The sequence below is a fragment of the Phyllopteryx taeniolatus genome, chromosome 4 (genome assembly GCF_024500385.1).
Source record: "Phyllopteryx taeniolatus isolate TA_2022b chromosome 4, UOR_Ptae_1.2, whole genome shotgun sequence".
In the NCBI taxonomy this organism is placed as follows: domain Eukaryota; kingdom Metazoa; phylum Chordata; class Actinopteri; order Syngnathiformes; family Syngnathidae; genus Phyllopteryx; species Phyllopteryx taeniolatus.
Genome location: NC_084505.1, coordinates 1411046 through 1428907, shown reverse-complemented (window position 1 = coordinate 1428907; position 17862 = coordinate 1411046). Strand labels below are relative to the sequence as shown.

Here is a 17862-nt window from a genome sequence, read left to right as displayed (position 1 = left end):
CATCTAATTTATATGTCTTATTTGCCTTGGTTCTCTGACCTTGACTATGTTGCGCACGTCACCTGATCTTTGATATTTGCACATTCAATTAATACTTTTTATACTGTATATACCATAGTTTTATTTAGTTTTTATATTGATGTTATTTGTACCACCGCGGGTCCTCGAGTACCGTCATTTCAATCCTCTATATGTGTATGAATATTGAAGAATTGACAATAAAAGCAACTTGAACCTTCAAACTATGCATGATGTTGCAGTGGCTTCAACTTTTTTTTCTTTAAATCCAGTACAATATATTTGCATTTAATCATTAGGAAATGTTTGTTTTTAAACATTTATTTTGGGAGAATTTTTATTTAACTTTCATGTGCAATAGATTTTAACTGAATTACAAAGTACAGTTTTTTCTTTTATATAATGAAACGCAATGTTAACGTTCCAACTGTGCATAATACACTGATTTACAATATTAAATATACTTTATAGGAATAAAACCTGTGCCTCATTTTAAGCAACTGTATTTTAATGTTGGTCATTATGGTGGTACTTGGAGGGCCAAGTATTTTTTCACATGGTGTTGGGGTGAAAAAAACGTTGAGGAACATTGCTGGTACCATACTAATGCCTTTGGATCCATATGTCTGACAACAAAAATGTGAGCAATTTTTGCACTCATGTATGTCATGTTTTTGCAGCTTTCCAGAGATAACAATATATCGTTTGAGCATAGTCAGGGCAATGTACGTGTGTGCAATAGTCACATCGCAGGGTTCTGCGCAATGTTGGTGTATTGATGTACAGTCAGTCAACTGTAATATTAATCGGTCACCAGCAGAGGGACCTGGTCGGACATGCTAATAAGATTTGCACTGATGTTACTGTAAATTATAACCCTTTAAACAACACACACGGAGCAGCCCGGAGTGTTATATGCTCTTTTTTTGGGGGGGGATGATAACTATTAATGAGAACACAGGAAACAAATACACACCTAAATTTACCGTATCTCTCTTCAGAATGTGATGAACAAATGCATTGTCGCAACAGATTACATTTTGGGGAAAGGGGGAGAGCCACCGCATTATTGAAGCCACAAACTACAGGTGTACACAACAACATGTTTTGCTTAAACTAATGGACTCAAATATAGAAATACTAATGCATGTTAAAACATAGGTGTAAAATAGACTGATTAAAAATAAATGAATAGTGTAAGGAATGTGCAAATGACTCCACTGTATAACTGGGCAGGTTCAACGATTGCACAATTCTATAGTGCATTTAAATACAGGTAGACTTCAGAGGAATGACTTCATATACTTTTGTGCTCCACTTAGCATAGTTTTTCTAGAGAGGGAAAAAGAGAAATGTGCGCTGGTTTTCACGTTACGTGTATGTCATCCTGTATTTTTTAACATCGCAATATGCTGTATACTGTATCACAAGGTTAAAGAAAATCGCAATGTCCCAATATACACTGGGTCACAAGGTTAAAGAATATTGCAATATCATTTTTTTCCAATCCCGCGCAGCTCTCGACAACATGCTGAAATGTACTACATGATCAGGGTGCACAACTTACAAACATGCATACATGGCAAATTTTGGAAGCGACAATACTAGTGCAGTATTACGACCTTAAAGTCCCTGTAAAGTGAAAATAAATGTCTTGGAAATTTGACACACCACAGAGAAGAGTGTTGTCAACAACCATGCCAAATTTGAAAGACTAAAAAAATCCTTTAAGTATATAAAATGAGGCTTCATAATCATGAAAAATCAAGCTTTTTGTCTTGCTGTTGGCAGGTCCGGTGAATGCACTGAAACCACACGGCCCTCTGGGACAATTGATGGAACACAAGCGACACCCGCTGGTGGTGGAGAGTTACTGACAGCCGCGAGCTGCGCCACACATTTCACCGAATTTGAATGTGTGTTTGATATTTTACGAACTTTGGATGAATGCTCCCAGTATAAATCATGACACCAATGTCACTAATGATTGTTTGTCACAGGTCTGATGTCAAATCTGTTCGTCAACTGAATCAGATGAGAAGTTTCATCTCACACAACACAAATGTCACATCACAAATATTAAGTGCTCTCAGCCACCACATAAAATTTAAACACTCATTGCATAGATTGACCAGGGTGTGTGTGACAATGCAGGAGCTGGGAATGAATTAATTAATGTTTTACTTCCACTGGTTTAAAACCACAAATAATCCTAGGATGAAAATTAATACTAACAGGCGCAGTCTGCCTCCCTTTTGGTCCCTGGGGCAGCCCCTTCTCTCCTGTGCATAAAAGGCCGAAGCCCCTTTGTTCTTGGCTCACTTCTCGTTTTTCCAGCCTCTCATTTTTCAACCTGACCAAGAAACACATTACATTACATTACACAGCCACACAATCACCAATCACAAGCAATACTAACTCACTGATTGTCTGTTTGACAAGCGTTTTTTTATTATTATTATTATTTCTTATTGGGGGTCTGCTGGTGGCCTGTGGCGGCGGCCTGGGTCTTAGTCTGCGTCCTTTGGACAAGCGGCGGGCAGGATTGATTTATTTTTAGATTTTTAATTCCTGTAAAGCACTTTGAGTTGCATTTTACATCTGAAAAGAGCTGTATAAATAACGTTTGATTGATTGATTTATATTTAATAAATTGTCACTATTTATAGATTAACTGCATCTGCATGTAATAAGAATGGGTTTATAGCATGATATGGTATGAGTACACTTTATCCACTCGTTCACAAAATATAGTGTTTCCGTTTAATATAGGTAAAAAGAGCCGGAACCCGTGCTTTGGGTATATGGAGCACCACCTGATTTTTTTTAACAGCTGCCTCCACTACGCCATCCCCTCTGCCCTTTGAGGGTGAGTTTTTTTCTCAAAGGTCTGCTTCATTCCCTGTACCTGAGCAGAAAGAAGTAAAATTTATAATTCAAAAATTGATATACAGTGGGAGGAAAAAGTATGTGAACTCTTTGGAATATCTTAAAATGCTCAAATTGCTCATTAGGTCAGATTCTTTTCTAAATCACAAGAATTAACAAACAGTCTGCTTAAACTAATATAGAAACAATTAAATGTTTTCATATTTTTATTGAAAATAATGTAAACATTCACTGGACAGGGAGGAAAAAGTAAGTGAACCTCTATCTTACAGATTCTCCAAGAGTCGGTGTGAGCCAACCTGGAGTCTAATCAATGAGACAATTTTGGAGGTGTGGCTTAAAGCTGCTCTGGTCACTAGAAAACACACACCAGGTTAGAATTGTCTCCTGTGAAGAACCATTGCCTGATGTGTACCATTCCTCGCTCAAAAGAGCTCTCAGAGGACCAACGTTTAAGAATTGTTGACTTGTATAAAGCTCTTGATATTTACCAGTCAACGGTTAGACAAATTGTCTATAAATGGAGAAAGTTCAGCACTGTTGCTTCTCTTCCAAGGAGTGGCTAGGAGGTGACTGTAAGAGCACAGCGCAGAATGCCCACTGAGGGAAAAAAGAACCCTAGAGTAAATGCCAATATCTCTGTTGACAAATCTACCATGTGCAAAACATGAAACAAGAATGGGGTTCATAGGAGAACACCAAGGAGGAAGCTGTTGCTGTCTGAAAAAACATTGCTGCATGTTAAGTTTGCTCAAGAGCACTTGGATGTTCCACAGCACTACTGGCAAAATATTCTGTGGACAGGTGACACAAAATTTTAATCGTTTGGGAAGAACACACAATGCCATGTGTGGAGGAAAAATGGCACAGCACATCAATTTTAAAACCTTATCCCAAATGTGAAGCATGGTAGAGGGAGCATCATGGAATTGTTGTGCTTCACTACCTCAGTGCCTGGACAGCTTCCTATCATCAATGGAAATATGAACTCACAAGTTTATCAAGATATTTTGATGAAGAAATTGAGCCCATCTGTGAAACCAGTTGAAGCTCAAAAGAGGATGGATGTTACAACAGGACAGTGATCCAAAACACAGAAGCAAATCAACAACAGAATGGCTTCAGAAAAAAAAAAAAAAAAAAGTGTTCTGGAGTGGCCCAATCAAAGTCCTGACTTCAACATGATTGACATGCTGTGGCATAACCTCAAGTGACCTATTCACACCAGATATCTTAGGAATCTTGAACGAGTTTTGTAAAGAGGAATGGTCCAGAATTCATCCTGATTGTTGTGCACATCTGATCTGCAACTACTTGAAATGCTTGGTTGAGGTTATTGTTGCCAAAGGAGGGTCAAGCAGTTATTAAATTCAAGGTTTCACTAACTTTTTACTCCCTGTCCTGTGAATGTTTACATTTTATGAAACAATAAACTATAAAAACATTAAGAAACATACTTGTTTGTGTGGTATTAATTTAAGCAAGCGGCACGGTGCCGACTGGTTAGCACATCTGCCTCACAGTTCCGAGCCCGGGGTTCAAATCTCAGCCCCGCCTGTGTGGCGTTTACATGTTCTCCCCGTGCCTGTGTGGGTTTTCTCCGGGTACTCCAGTTTCCTCCGACATGCGCGTTAGGTTGATTGAAGACTCTAAATTGCCCGTAGGGGTGAATGTGAGTGCGAATGGTTGTTTGTTTATATGTGCCCTGCGATTGGCTTGGGATCAGTTCAGGGTGTACGCCGCCTCTCGCCCGAAGATAGCTGGGATAGGATCCAGCACGCGCCCGCGACCCTAGTGAGGATAAGCGGGGCAGAAAATGGATGGACGGATAGTTTAAGCAGACTCTGCTTTGTGATTTAGATGAAGATCATACTGCATTTTATAACCAGTGTATGCAGAAAACTAAGATGGCGCCTACCAGTGTGGTCGCCTCGGTAACGCGCTCTCTAGTATTGTCTTTGTTTTTGTGTTTTTTGTGTTTTTCGTCCGTCTTTGGAGACCTTACACGACTCACTTACACAAGGGGAGAAATGCTAACCATCAAGGAGTCTACACCGGACTTTCTGTCACCAACTTTCGAATATCCGCTCAGTTTTTTCCCCGAGTTACTCACCGGAGCGGCATCCGCGGTTTTCGGCGCATGGAGACGGAAGCGTCGCCACAGAGGGAAGCGAGCAGGCATTCAGGTGAAACTCCGCAAGAGAGGACACAGATTGGCGTTCCCGTCGATCCACCTCGCGAATGTACGCTCCCTACCCAACAAAATGGACGAGCTTCATCTTCTGTTAAAGACCAGTAAAGACTTCGGACGTTCCGCGGCCATGTGCTTCACGGAGACCTGGCTTTGCAACGCTGTACCCGATGGCGCTGTTATGCTTCCCGGTTTCCATATTCATCGAGCGGACCGCGACATGGAATCATCGGGGAAAACAAAGGGCGGCGGGATATGTCTCTATATCAACGAAAAATGGTGTACGGACGTCACGGTGCTCAGCACACACTGCAGCCCGCATTTGGAGTCGCTATTCGTAAACTGTAAACCATTCTACTCCCCACGTGAGTTCGCATCATTCATTCTCGCTGGCGTCTATATTCCGCCTCAAGCTAACACGAACGCCGCATTGCTAACGCTCGCCGATCAAGTCAACGAAATTGAAAAAAAAACACCCCGACTCACCCCTCATTATTCTCTGGGACTTTAACAAAGCTAAACTCAACCACGAACTCCCTAAATACAAGCAGCACATCGACTGTCCTACCAGGGAAAATAATACTTTAGACCACTGCTACACCACGGTAAAAAAACGCATACCGTGCTATACCTCGTGCAGCCTTGGGCTCGTCTGATCACTGCTTAATTCACTTAATACCGACGTACAGGCAAGAACTTAAATGTGCGAAGCCTACAGTGAAAACAGTCAAAAAGTGGAAAAAAGTGATTGTGGCCGCACCCGCGACCACAATCACACCTCTGACCTCTGCGTTAACCATCCATGAACAGGATGTGAGACGCATCTTCAAACAACAAAAGATTAACAAAGCGGCAGGCCCGGACCACGTGTCTCCATCCTGCCTCAAAGTCTGCGCGGACCAGCTCGCGCCAGTCTTCACTCAGATCTTCAACAGATCACTGGAAATGTGCAAAGTTCCATCCTGCTTCAAATGCTCCACCATCATCCCAGTCCCCAAGAAACCTGCAATCTCGGGTCTGAATGACTACAGGCCTGTCGCTTTGACATCTGTGGTCATGAAGTCCTTTGAACGTCTTGTGCTGGACCACCTCAAGAGTGTCACAGGTCCCCTGCTGGACCCTCTGCAGTTTGCCTACCAAGCGAACAGATCTGCGGATGATGCAGTCAACATGGGACTGCACTTCATCCTAGAACACCTCGACAGTGCAGGGACCTACGCGAGGATCCTGTTCGTGGACTTCAGCTCAGCGTTCAACACCATCATCCCTGAACTCCTTTCATCCAAGCTTCTCCAGCTCAGCGTCTCACCTGCCATCTGCCAGTGGATTTACAGCTTTCTGACGGGCAGGACACAGCAGGTCAGGCTGGGGGAGGCGACCTCATCCACACGCAGCATCAGCACAAGGTTGTCTCCTCTCTCCGCTGCTCTTCTCTCTCTACACGAACGACTGCACCTCAGCGAACCCGACTGTCAAACTCCTGAAGTTTGCAGATGACACCACTGTCATCGGCCTCATCAAGGACGGTGACGAGTCTGCATATCGACAGGAAGCGGAGCGGCTGGAGCTGTGGTGCGGCCGACACAACCTGTAGCTGAACACGCTCAAGACTGTAGAGATGATCGTGGACTTCAGGAGGCATCCTTCGCCACAGCTGCCCCTCACGCTGTCCAGCTGCCTTGTGTCACCCGTCGAGACCTTCAAGTTCCTGGGAATTACAATCTCCCAGGACCTGAAGTGGGCGACCAACATCAACTCCGTCCTCAAAAAGGCCCAGCAGAGGATGTACTTCCTGCGGCTTCTGAGAAAGCATGGCCTGCCACCGGAGCTGCTGAGACAGTTCTACACAGCGGTCATCGAATCAGTCCTGTGTTCTTCCATCACAGTCTGGTTTGGTGCTGCTACAAAAAAGGACAAACTCCGACTGCAACGGACAATCAAAACTGCTGAAAGGATTGTCGGTACCCCCCTACCCACCCTTGAGGACTTGCACGCTGCCAGAACTAAGACAAGGGCGTGCAAAATCCTCTCGGACCCTCCCCACCCTGGTCACCAGCTCTTCCAGCTCCTTTCCTCAGGTAGGCGCTACCGATCAATGCAAACTAGAACTAGTAGACATTCCAACAGCTTCTTCCCTCTTGCAATCAACTTCTTGAACAGCTAACTTACAATTCCATTACAACAAGCTGGCAATTTTTTGACTTGAGTTCGTTGTCACATTTCTGTATTATGTATTACTCGTGCACTCACTGTAGTTGTCTCGCCGTGCTGCACTATTTGCATATAGTGGGCACTCATGCCAGAGTAGCATCTGCTCCATTTGCACACTGATTGAGGAGTATCTGTAACATTTGCACAACCATTGTCCCAGATTATCGCAGTACTCGTCACTTTAAACCGCATACACTCCTTGAAGTCTCAGTGCCCTTTGCACAATGGTCATTGCACCGGACTATTGCGATATTAGCCATTCGAACTGAGGACTCTGCATCTTTTTGCACAATTGTTGTTTTTTGTCAATGTCTTTATGTCTCCAAAGTGTTCTGTAAATTGACTGTCTGTTGTACTAGAGCGGCTCCAACTACCGGAGACAAATTCCTTGTGTGTTTTGGACATACTTGGCAAATAAAGATGATTCTGATTCTGATTCTGAAATGTAAGAAATTCCAAAGGGTCGACATACTTTTTCTTCCCACTGGATGAAGCCTGCAAGCACTGTGCTAAATCAGGACCAATCGGAAGGCATAAATGTCAAGGTAACAATATTTGCATGAATGGATGGGCTTTCTGTTATCATAAATGTTGATTTCATTTATAGGTTTTTAATTTTTTTTAAATGTTAAATTATAAAATAAATGCAAATTATTTTACTTCACGCTCATCTTGATTTTTTTCCAAACTAAAATAAACTTAACACATATGGAAACAAACTTATGTGTTTTATCTGTCATGTTTGATACTTTGGTTATATCGAAAGTTCAGGTTCCCTCCTGGAGCCGTCACCTTGTCGTGGTGTAGGAGTTTGTGTGTCTCAATGATCCAAGGAGCTAAATTGTCTGGGGCTTCATGCCCCTGGTAGGGTCACCAATGGCAAACGGGTCCTAGGTGAGGGACCAGACAAAGCATGCACAAAGACCACTGATGAAGAGTATGAATATTGGATCTCATTTTCCCTCGCCTGGATGCGGGTCACCAGGGCCCCCCTCTGGAGCCAGGCCTGGTGGACGAGCCTGCATCCATGGGGCGTGGGAAGGGCCATAGGGATCAGGTGCAGTGTGAGCTGGGTGGTGGCCGAAGGATCCCTGCCGATCCAATCCCCAGCTTTCAGAAGCTGGCTCGAGGGACGTGGAATGTCACCTCTCTGGCAGGGTAGGAGCCTGAGTTGGTGTGTGAGGTTGAGAAGTTCTGACTAGATATAGTCGGGGTCGCCTCCTCCACACACGGCTCAGGCTCTGGTACCAGTCCTCTGGAGAGGGGTTGGACTCTCTTCCACTCTGGAGTTGCCCAAAGTGAGAGGCGCCATGCAAATGTGGGTATACTTATTGCTCCCCGTCTCGGTGACTGTCACCGCGGTGGACGAGAGGGTAGCCTCCCTCCGCCTTCAAGTGGGGGGACAGGTCCTGACTGTTATTTGTGCCTATGCACCAAACAGCAGTTCATCGTACCCACCCTTTTTGGAGTCTTTGTACGAGGTGCTGGAGAGCGCTCCTGCTGGGGACTCCATCGTTCTGCTGGGGGACTTCAATGCTCACATGGGCAATGACACTGAGACCGGAAAGGGTGTGATTGGGAGGAACAGCCCCCACGATCAGAACCTGGACTTCTGTCCTCATCACGGATTGTCCATAACATTTTCAAGCATAAGGGTGTCCACATGTGCACTTGGCACCAGGACACCCTAGGTCACAGTTCGATGATGGACTTTGTGGTTGTGTCATCGGTCCGACCTGGCAGGCCCAAACGTTAATGTGAGGGTCTGCTGGGAACATCTGTCAGAATCCCCTCTCAGAGGGAGTTTCAACTCCCACCTCCGGCAGAACTTCACCCACGTCCCGGGGGAGGCGGGGGACATTGAGTGTGAGTGGACCATGTTCCGCGCCTCCATTGCTAAGAAGGCTGACCGGAGCTGTGGCCGTAAGGTGTTCAGTGCCTGTGGCAATACCCAAACCCGTTGGTGTGCACCAGCGGTGAGGGACGGCGTCAAGGTGAAGAAGCAGTCTTATCGGGTCTTTTTGGCCTGTGGGACTCCTGAGGCAGGTGATGGGTACTGACTGGCCAAATGGAATGCAGCTTTGGTGTTCGCTGAGGCAAAAACTCGTGTGGGAGGAGTTCGGTGAGGACATGGAGAACGACTTCCGGATGGCTTCGAGGAAATTCTGGTCCACCATCCACCGTCTCAGGAGGGGGAAGGGGGTGCTGCTGACCTCGACTCTGGACATTGTGAGTACTTCCAAGACCTCGTCAATTCCACCGTCACGCCTTCCCATGAGAAAGCAGAGTATGGCAGAGTCTCTGAGGCGGGCTCGCCTATCTCTGGGGTTGAGGTCACAGAGGTAGTTAAAAAGCTCCTCGGTGACAAGGCCCTAGGAGTGGATGAGATTTGCCCTAAAAGCTATGGATGATGTGGGGCTGTCCTGGTTGACATCCCTCTGCAACATCGCATGGACATCGAGGGACAGTGCCTCTGGATAGGCAGACTGGGGTGGTGGTCTCCCTTTTTAAAAAGTGTGTTCCAACTACAGGGGATCACACTCCTCAGCCTCCCTGGTAAGGTCTATTCAGGGGTGCTGGAGAGGAGGGTCCATCGGGAAGTCGAATCTCAGATTCAGGAGGAGCAGTGTGGTTTTCGTCCTGGCTGTGGAACAGTGGACCAGCTCTATACCCTCGGCAGGGACCTCGAGCGTGAATGGGAGTCCGCCCAACCAGTCTACATGTGTTTTGTGTACTTGGAGAAGGCATTCGACCGTGTCCCTCGGGGAGTCCTGTGGGGGGTGCTTCGGGATTATGGGGTACTGAACCCCCTGATATGGGCTGTTCGGTCCCTGTACGACCAGTGTCAGAGTTTGGTCTGCATTGCCGGCATTAAGTTGGACTCTGCCAAGGCTGCCCTTTGTCACCGATTCTGTTCATTATTATTATTTTTCTTTTATGGACAGAATTTATAGGCACACCCGAGGCGTAGAGGGAGTCCGGTTTGGTGGTCTCACTATTGCATCTCTACTTTTTGACTGCTTCATCAAGCCGTGATCTCCAACTGTAAATGAAGCGGTTCGTAGCCAAGTGTGAAGCGGCTGGGATGAAAATCAGCACCTCGAAATCTGAGACCATGGTCCTCAGTCGGAAAAGGGCGGAGGGCACTCTCCGGTCAGGGATGAGATCCTGCCCCAATTGGAGGAGTTCAAGTATCTTGGTGTCTTGTTCACAAGTGAGGGAAGAATGGAACGGGAGATCGACAGGTGGATCAGTGCAGCGTCTGCAGTGATGCAGACTTTGTATCGGTCTGTTGTGGTGAGGAAGGAGCTCAGCCGAAAGACAAAGCTCTCAATTTACCGATCGATCTACGTTCCTACCCTCACCTATGGTCACGATCTGCAGGTCGTGGCCGAAATAACAAGACTCCAGATACAACCGGCCGAAATGAGTTTCCTCCATAGGGTGTCTGGTCTCTCCCTTAGAGATAGGGAGAGAAGCTCTGTCATCTGGGAGGATCCCAGAGTAGAGTTGCTGCTCCTCCACATTGAGAGGAGCCAGATGAGGTGGCCTGGGCATTTGATGAGGATGCCTCCTGGACGCCTCTTTCGGCTGGCCTGGGAACGCCTTGGGATCCCCCTGGAAGAGCTGGATGAAGTGGCTGGGGAGAGGGAAGTCTGGGCGTCCCTGCTAAAGCTACTGCCCTCGCGACCCGACCTCGGATAAGTGGAAATGGATGGATGAAAAAGTTCAGGTTAGAGTCAGGTTTATTTTTGTATTTATCTGCAGTGTACACATAGTTTGGTTCGTTGCTAAATGGAATGCAAGGTCGGCTCGAGGATTTTGGTGGCCCTCAACGAGATTTTAAATGTGGCCCCAAATATGTGTGTCCCATCCACATCACATTTGGAGGTCAAAATTATGTCTCAGAGTGCAAAGTGGTGCACAAACATTTTGTGCTCAAGGGCTGCATTGACCGACATCATATAACACACCTGACACCTTCCTCCACCCGTTCCAACCTGCTTTGACCCGTTTCTTCACTTCCAGACCACAATCACCATTGCTCTGGACGGTTGACTCCAAGTATTTAAAGTCTTCCACCCTTGCTATCTCTTCTCCCTGTAGCCTCCCTCTTCCCCCACCACCCCTCTCATTCATGCACATATATTCTGTCTTACTTCGGCTAATCTTCATTCGTCTTCTTTCCAGTGCATGCCTCCATCTTTCTAACTGTTTCTCCAGCTGCTCCCTGCTTTCACTGCAGATCACAATGTCATCTGCAAACATCATGGTCCACGGGGATTCCAGTCTAACCTCATCTGTCAGCCTATCCATCACCACTGCAAAAAGGAAGGGGCTCAGGGCTGATCCCTGATGCAGTCCCACCTCCACCTTAAATTCGTCTGTCACACCTACAGCACACCTCACCGCTGTTATGCTGCCCTCGTACATGTCCTGCATTATTCTAACATACTTCTCCGCCACTCCAGACTTCTGCATGCAGTACCACAGTTCCTCTCTGGGTACTCTGTCATAGGCTTTCTCTAGATCTACAAAGACACAATGTAGCTCCTTCTGACCTTCTCTGTACTTTTCCATCAACATCCTCAAGGCAAATAATGCATGTGTGGTACTCTTTCTAGGCATGAAACCAAACTATTGCTCGCAAATACTCCCTTGTGTGCTGAGTCTAGCCTCCATTACTCTTTCCCAAAACTTCGTGTGGCTCATCAACTTTATTCCTATATAGTTCCCACAGCTCTGCACATCACCCTTATTCTTAAAAATGGGCACCAGCACACTTTTCCTCCATTCCTCAGGCATCTTCTCACACGCTAGAATTCTGTTGAACAAGCTGGTCAAAAACTCCACAGGAATGTCATCAGGACCAACTGCCTTTCCATTTTTCATCCTCTTTAATGCCTTTCTAACTTCCCCCTTACTAATCATTGCCACTTCCTGGTCCACCACACTTGCCTCTTCTCCTCTCCCTTCTCTCTCATTTTCCTCATTCATCAACTCCTCAAATTATTCTTTCCATTTAGCTAACACACTGCTGGCACCAGTCAACATATTTCCATCCCTATCCTTTATCACCCTAACCTGCTACACATCCTTCCCATCTCTATCCCTCTGTCTGGCCAGCCTGTATAGATCCTTTTCTCCTTCTTTAGTGTCCAACCTGCCATACCTGCCAACAACCTGTCATCATATGCCTCTTGTTTGGCCTTTGCCACCTTTACATTTGCCCTGTGTCGCATCTCAATGTATTCCTTTCACCTCTTCTCAGTCCTCTCAGTGTCCCACTTCTTCTTAGCTAACCTTTTTCCTTGTATGATTTCCTGTACTGTGAGGTTCCTCCACCAAGTCTACTTCTCTCCTTGCCTGCCAGAAGATACACCAAGTACTCTCCCGCCTGCCTCTCTGATCACCTTGGCTGCCATGGTCCAGTCTTCTGGAAGCTCCTCCCGTCCACCGAGAGCCTGTCTCACCTCTTCCCGAATAGCTGCACAACACTCGCCCTGTCTCAGCTTCCACCCCATGGTTCTCTTCTCTGCCTTTGTCTTCCTAATCTTCCTCCCCACCACCAGAGTCATCTTACACACCACCATCCTATGCTGTGTAGCCACACTCTCCCCTACCACTACCTTACAGTTGGTAACCTCCTTCAGATTACATCGTCCGCACAAGATGTAATCCACCTGCGTGCTTCTACCTCCGCTCTTGTAGGTCAACCTATGTTCGTGCCTCTTCTGGAAAAAAGTGTTCACTACAGCCATTTGCATCCTTGTTGCAAAGTCTAGCACCATCTGTCCCTCCAAGTTCCCTTCCTGGATGCCGTACTTATCCATCACTTCTTCATCACCCCTATTACCTTCACGAACATGTCCATTACAATCTGCACCAATTACGACTCTCTCTCTGTCTGGGATGCTCAGAACTACTTCATCTAGCTCCTTCCAGAATTTCTCTTTCACCTCTAGGTCACATCCTACCTGTGGGGCATAGCCGCTAATCACATTACACATAACACCCTCAATTTCAAGTTTCACCCTCATCACTCGCTCTGATACTCTTTTCACCTCCAAGACATTCTTAGCAAACACTTCTTTTAAAATAACCCAGACTCCATTTCTCTTCCCATCTACACCATGGTAAAATAATTTAAACCCTGCCCCTAAACTTCTAGCCTTACTGCCTTTCCACGTGGTCTCCTGGACACACAATATATCAACCTTTCTCCTAATCATCATGTCAACAAACTCCCGAGATTTTCCTGTCCTTGTCCCAACATTCAAAGCGCCCACATTCAGTTCCAGGCTCTGTGCTTTGCTCTTCTCTTTCTGCCGAAGAACCCGCATTCCACCTCTTCTTCTTCTTTGACTTCGACCCATAGTAGCTGAATTTCCACCGGCGCCCTGCACATTGACGGGGCTGGTGGCGGACGTTGTTAACCCGGGCCACGACCGATCCGGTATGGAATTCTTTGGATGAACGCTCATATTTGTTTGGCAAAGTTTTAAGCCGGATGCCCTTCCTGACGCAACCCTCTGCATTTATCCGGGCTTGGGACTGGCCTACAGTTTGCACTGGCTTGTGCCCCCCATAGGGCTGCATCTAACTAATATAATATATGTATTATAAATATAAATACTGTCAAATTGGTGACCAGACAATTTCTCAGTGGACAACTTTGTTATTGTGAGCATACTATGATTATTTTATTATTATTGAAAATAGCATTTTGGAGGCATATGAACGTAAACATTGGACGGAGGGGGATAGAAGTTCACGATAATATATGATTTGAAGATGTCTTTTTCACAAAAACCAGTGAGAAAATGCACAGAAACTATTAAAGCCTACTGGGAAGGATTTGGCAACCAGTGTTGTACTTGAGCTAAGGTTGGGCATTGAGAATCGAGAACCGATTGGAATCGGGACAAACATTCTGATTCTCCCGGAATCGTTCAAATGAAAATATTACGGTTCCCAGTTTCGATGCCTACAGTCCGCCGACCCCGAAGAAGAAAGAAGCGGTGAAAACCAATGAAGAAGAATGCGCATGAAGACGTGCTTGTGCCCAACGGCAGCTGGAACAAAATATGTTACGATAAATGACCTCACCTCAGTGCAACACTTGGATTAAGATTATATTGTTCAACAGAGGCTTTCGTGAAGTGTGCAAGTCTGACGCGCTCCCTCCCGCTCCGAGCCTCAGCCTACACTGCACGGAACTTCAGTGAAGTGAATTGGGTGAGTGAAACAATTAAATACATCTATGCCAACATTGAGGCATCTAACAAATTCAACGGTGGGTTGCACTCTTGCACTGATGGTTTTAGCGTTTATTTTGGTCTTCAAACCAACGTAAGAGTTGATGACAGACACAGAAATAAAATATAAATGACTTTACCGTACTGTAAAGAGAGTAGAAAAAGGCGCATTACAAGCTTAACATTGAGCTAAAATTTCACCAAAAGGTCAAACAAGCAACTATACATCACAATGAATTGGGACAAAATTCACAAAAACGTTGTCTGACAGTATCACAAACACGAACCTTGTGTCTCATCGGTGGGGTAGGTAAAGGAATCAATGTTTTACAGAGCATTTGGTTCCATTCATTACTCTTTTTCTTGCATCTCGTTTTACTTTCGTTTTTACCGGTGTCGTGTGAAGTTATTTTTCATGCCAAAATGACGAGTTCTGGTGCGTACTCTTAAAAAATAAAAGGCTACATGCTTAAAAAAGGAAGTCAAGTTAAAACGTGCACATAAACCATTTGACGTGATAAAACAGTCACAAATAACTATTTTAACAATGCTATATTTAACTTTTAGCTGAAACAATAATTAATGGATATTACGTCAATTGGGTTAGTTCCACACACATTGCCTTTTAGTTCATAAGTTTGATATTGATACTGGTTATGAAGAACCCAGAGTCAAATGTTGATTTTAGTTTATGCTGCAAGCTGCTAAGATGTTCATAATTAAATTTTAACCAGGCAAACCTTTTTGACCCAGCCACCTAAAAGAATCAGAATCGAGAATTTGGAACCGGAATCGAGATGAGGAACTGGAATCGGACCGGACTCACTCAAATTCAAACAATCCCCAACCCTAACAAGTTTAATGAACGCATTAAACTTGTTCATATTTTGGGAGAACATGAACAGAACTTTGTTCATTTCTGCCTGATGAACGTTATTGAGAATGCACTTATTCTGGCGTCTGTGAACGGTTTTTCGAACGAAAGTTCATCTTCATTCAGGAGTCTCAGGTTTTGTTAGGGACTTCCCCGGACAAAATCCAGGTGAACACATTATGTATGAGCCTACGTAAACCATTTCAAGGGATAAGCGTTTACATCGCAGCTGCGTGAGTGCGCGAGGTGCGTTCAGAACGCAAGGTAAATGGGAGTGAATGTGTTCTTTGGTACATGATTGTATGAATTGATTACTAGGAAAATTATTATTTGTATCAGAATGCTTTAGTTAAGGCAGCACGGTGGACGACTGGTCAGCCTCACAGTTCTGAGGACCCAGGTTCAATCCCTGGCCCCGCCTGTGTGGAGTTTGCATGTTCTCCCCGTGCCTGCGTGGGTTTTCTCCAAGCACTCCGGTTTCCTCCCACATCCCAAAAACATGCATGAATTGGAGACTCTAAATTGCCCGTAGGTGTGAATGTGAGTGCGAATGGTTGTTTGTTTGTATGTGCCCTGCGATTGGCTGGCAACCAGTTCAAGGTGTCCCCCGCCTCCTGCCCGATGAAAGCTGGGACAGTCTCCAGCACGCCCGCGACCCTAGTGAGGAGAAGCGACTCAGAAAATGGATGGATGGATGGATGCTTTAGTTAAAACACTGTACGATCATACTGTCATAATATGGAATTTATTTTGTTTTTTGTGATAACAGAATAGATAAGATAAAATATTTTGTTAATATAGTCAGCCAGAGCTGCAAGATATGCAGTTATTAATGTTCTTTCATCATCATTCCTGTCATACTGTGTTGCATGATGTTGTTGTTTTTTTTTTTTTTTTTGCACATTGAGGACTAAAGCCCTGCTTTTGTTTTTATTCCTCATTAAAAAAAAAAAAAAAACGACCATTCAAGCATCATTCATTATTATTTGCATCAGAATGCTTTAGTTAAAACACTGTACGATCACACTGTGATAATATGGAATTTATTTTGTTTTGGAATATAAAACTACATAAGATAAAGTATTTTGTTAATATAGTTAGCCAAAGCTGCTAGGAACGCAAAGTTATCAGTGTCATTTTACCATCGTTCCCGTCATATCGTGTTGTGTGTTTTTGTTTGTACAACGTACATTAAGTACAAAATTCCTGTTTTTGTTTTAATTCCTCATTTTAAAAAACATCATTCAAGCAACATGTTTTTCCTCATGTTTTTGATATTGTAAAGTGAAAGCTGCAGCTGGCTACTAGTCTGGACTGAATGGGTTGCAACAATGGGGAAATGAAATGCCAGTATTTTGAGGGTACTAGCCCATCAGCAACATATTGGGAGGAAATTTATAATTTTATATGCACTTGTGGAGAAACCAAAGCGCCGTGTGAATCTCAGTCACTGAAATACACCCGTGCTATTAGTGAATGGGCCTCACGCTGATTGTTCTCGCTCTTAAAACATCCACACGCTCTTCTTCATTGGTGCCTGTTTTCTTCAATTTGTTGCTACCCATTTCTTCCATGTCAATAGTGCCATGATTTGGTGTGGTTCAATACAAAATAATAAAGTACAGTATATTGTATGTGGAGCCTCAAAACCCGATACAGGGTCACGTTATAGCGTGCCGGTAGATGTGTGGCGCTAAATGCTTCATGTACAGCTAAGAGGCTTTAGGCCACTTCGCTTGGTGTACGGTGGGCCTGACTCACTCGCAATTGTGTCGGTTAACCGCTGATGCAAATGAAGGGCGCTGAAGTTTTTATCTAGTGGGGGAGGGGCTCATGGCTCAAGTGTATCACTGAGCTTCGTTTTAGCCATGCCCAAAAAATCTGGAAAACTGAAGAGTGCAAAACACTAAGGCTACATCTTCACAATTGAGTAATACATAGTTTTCAAACTTTGCACACGTTTTCAGCAATTATCTACAAATTTGCAAAATGTATTTCGAAAAAAATCTCCAAATTCACTTTACAGGGCCTTTAAGCTAACCCTCACATCACAAAACAAGCAAATGGAATAAAAGAAGGAACTTACAGGAAATCTGTTGGGAGGAGAAGGAAGAAGGGTAGCAGCCAATTAGGTAATCAATGTCAGGATTTCAAAAGTGGTGACATTATGTAATACTCACTTTGGTGCATGTATTCCTCCTGTTATTCCTGCTGCATTTGCTCCAGCTGCTGAGGAGGCCTTTCGAATTAGCTGGTACTGCATTTCAGCAGCAGCGGCGCTTGAGTAGGACAGTGATTTACCAAGAGGTGGATGGTGTGGGGAGTGGGAAGGGTGGTTTGTGGAAGATAATGACAAGCCCAAAGGGGTATCCGTGGAGCATGTGAGGTGTGGGTAGGGATGGTGTGGCAGGTGAGGAGCA

At 44.9% G+C, this 17862-nt stretch overlaps 1 protein-coding gene across 4 annotated transcripts in view; it reads right to left on the bottom strand.

Moving 5' to 3' along the window:
* LOC133477376 (palmitoyltransferase ZDHHC5-A-like) overlaps positions 1 to 17862 on the bottom strand; it is a 156351-nt gene that overhangs the window by 36496 nt on the left and 101993 nt on the right. For all 4 annotated transcript variants that reach the window (XR_009788322.1, XR_009788323.1, XM_061772026.1 and 1 more), the window contains exon 10: positions 17623 to 17862. This exon is cut by the window's right edge and continues 803 nt beyond it. Coding sequence is in view for 2 of the 4 variants with exons in the window: in XM_061772026.1 (XP_061628010.1) it covers positions 17623 to 17862 (240 nt within the window). In the remaining 2 variants the exon portion in view is untranslated. The remainder of the gene's footprint in view (positions 1 to 17622) is intronic.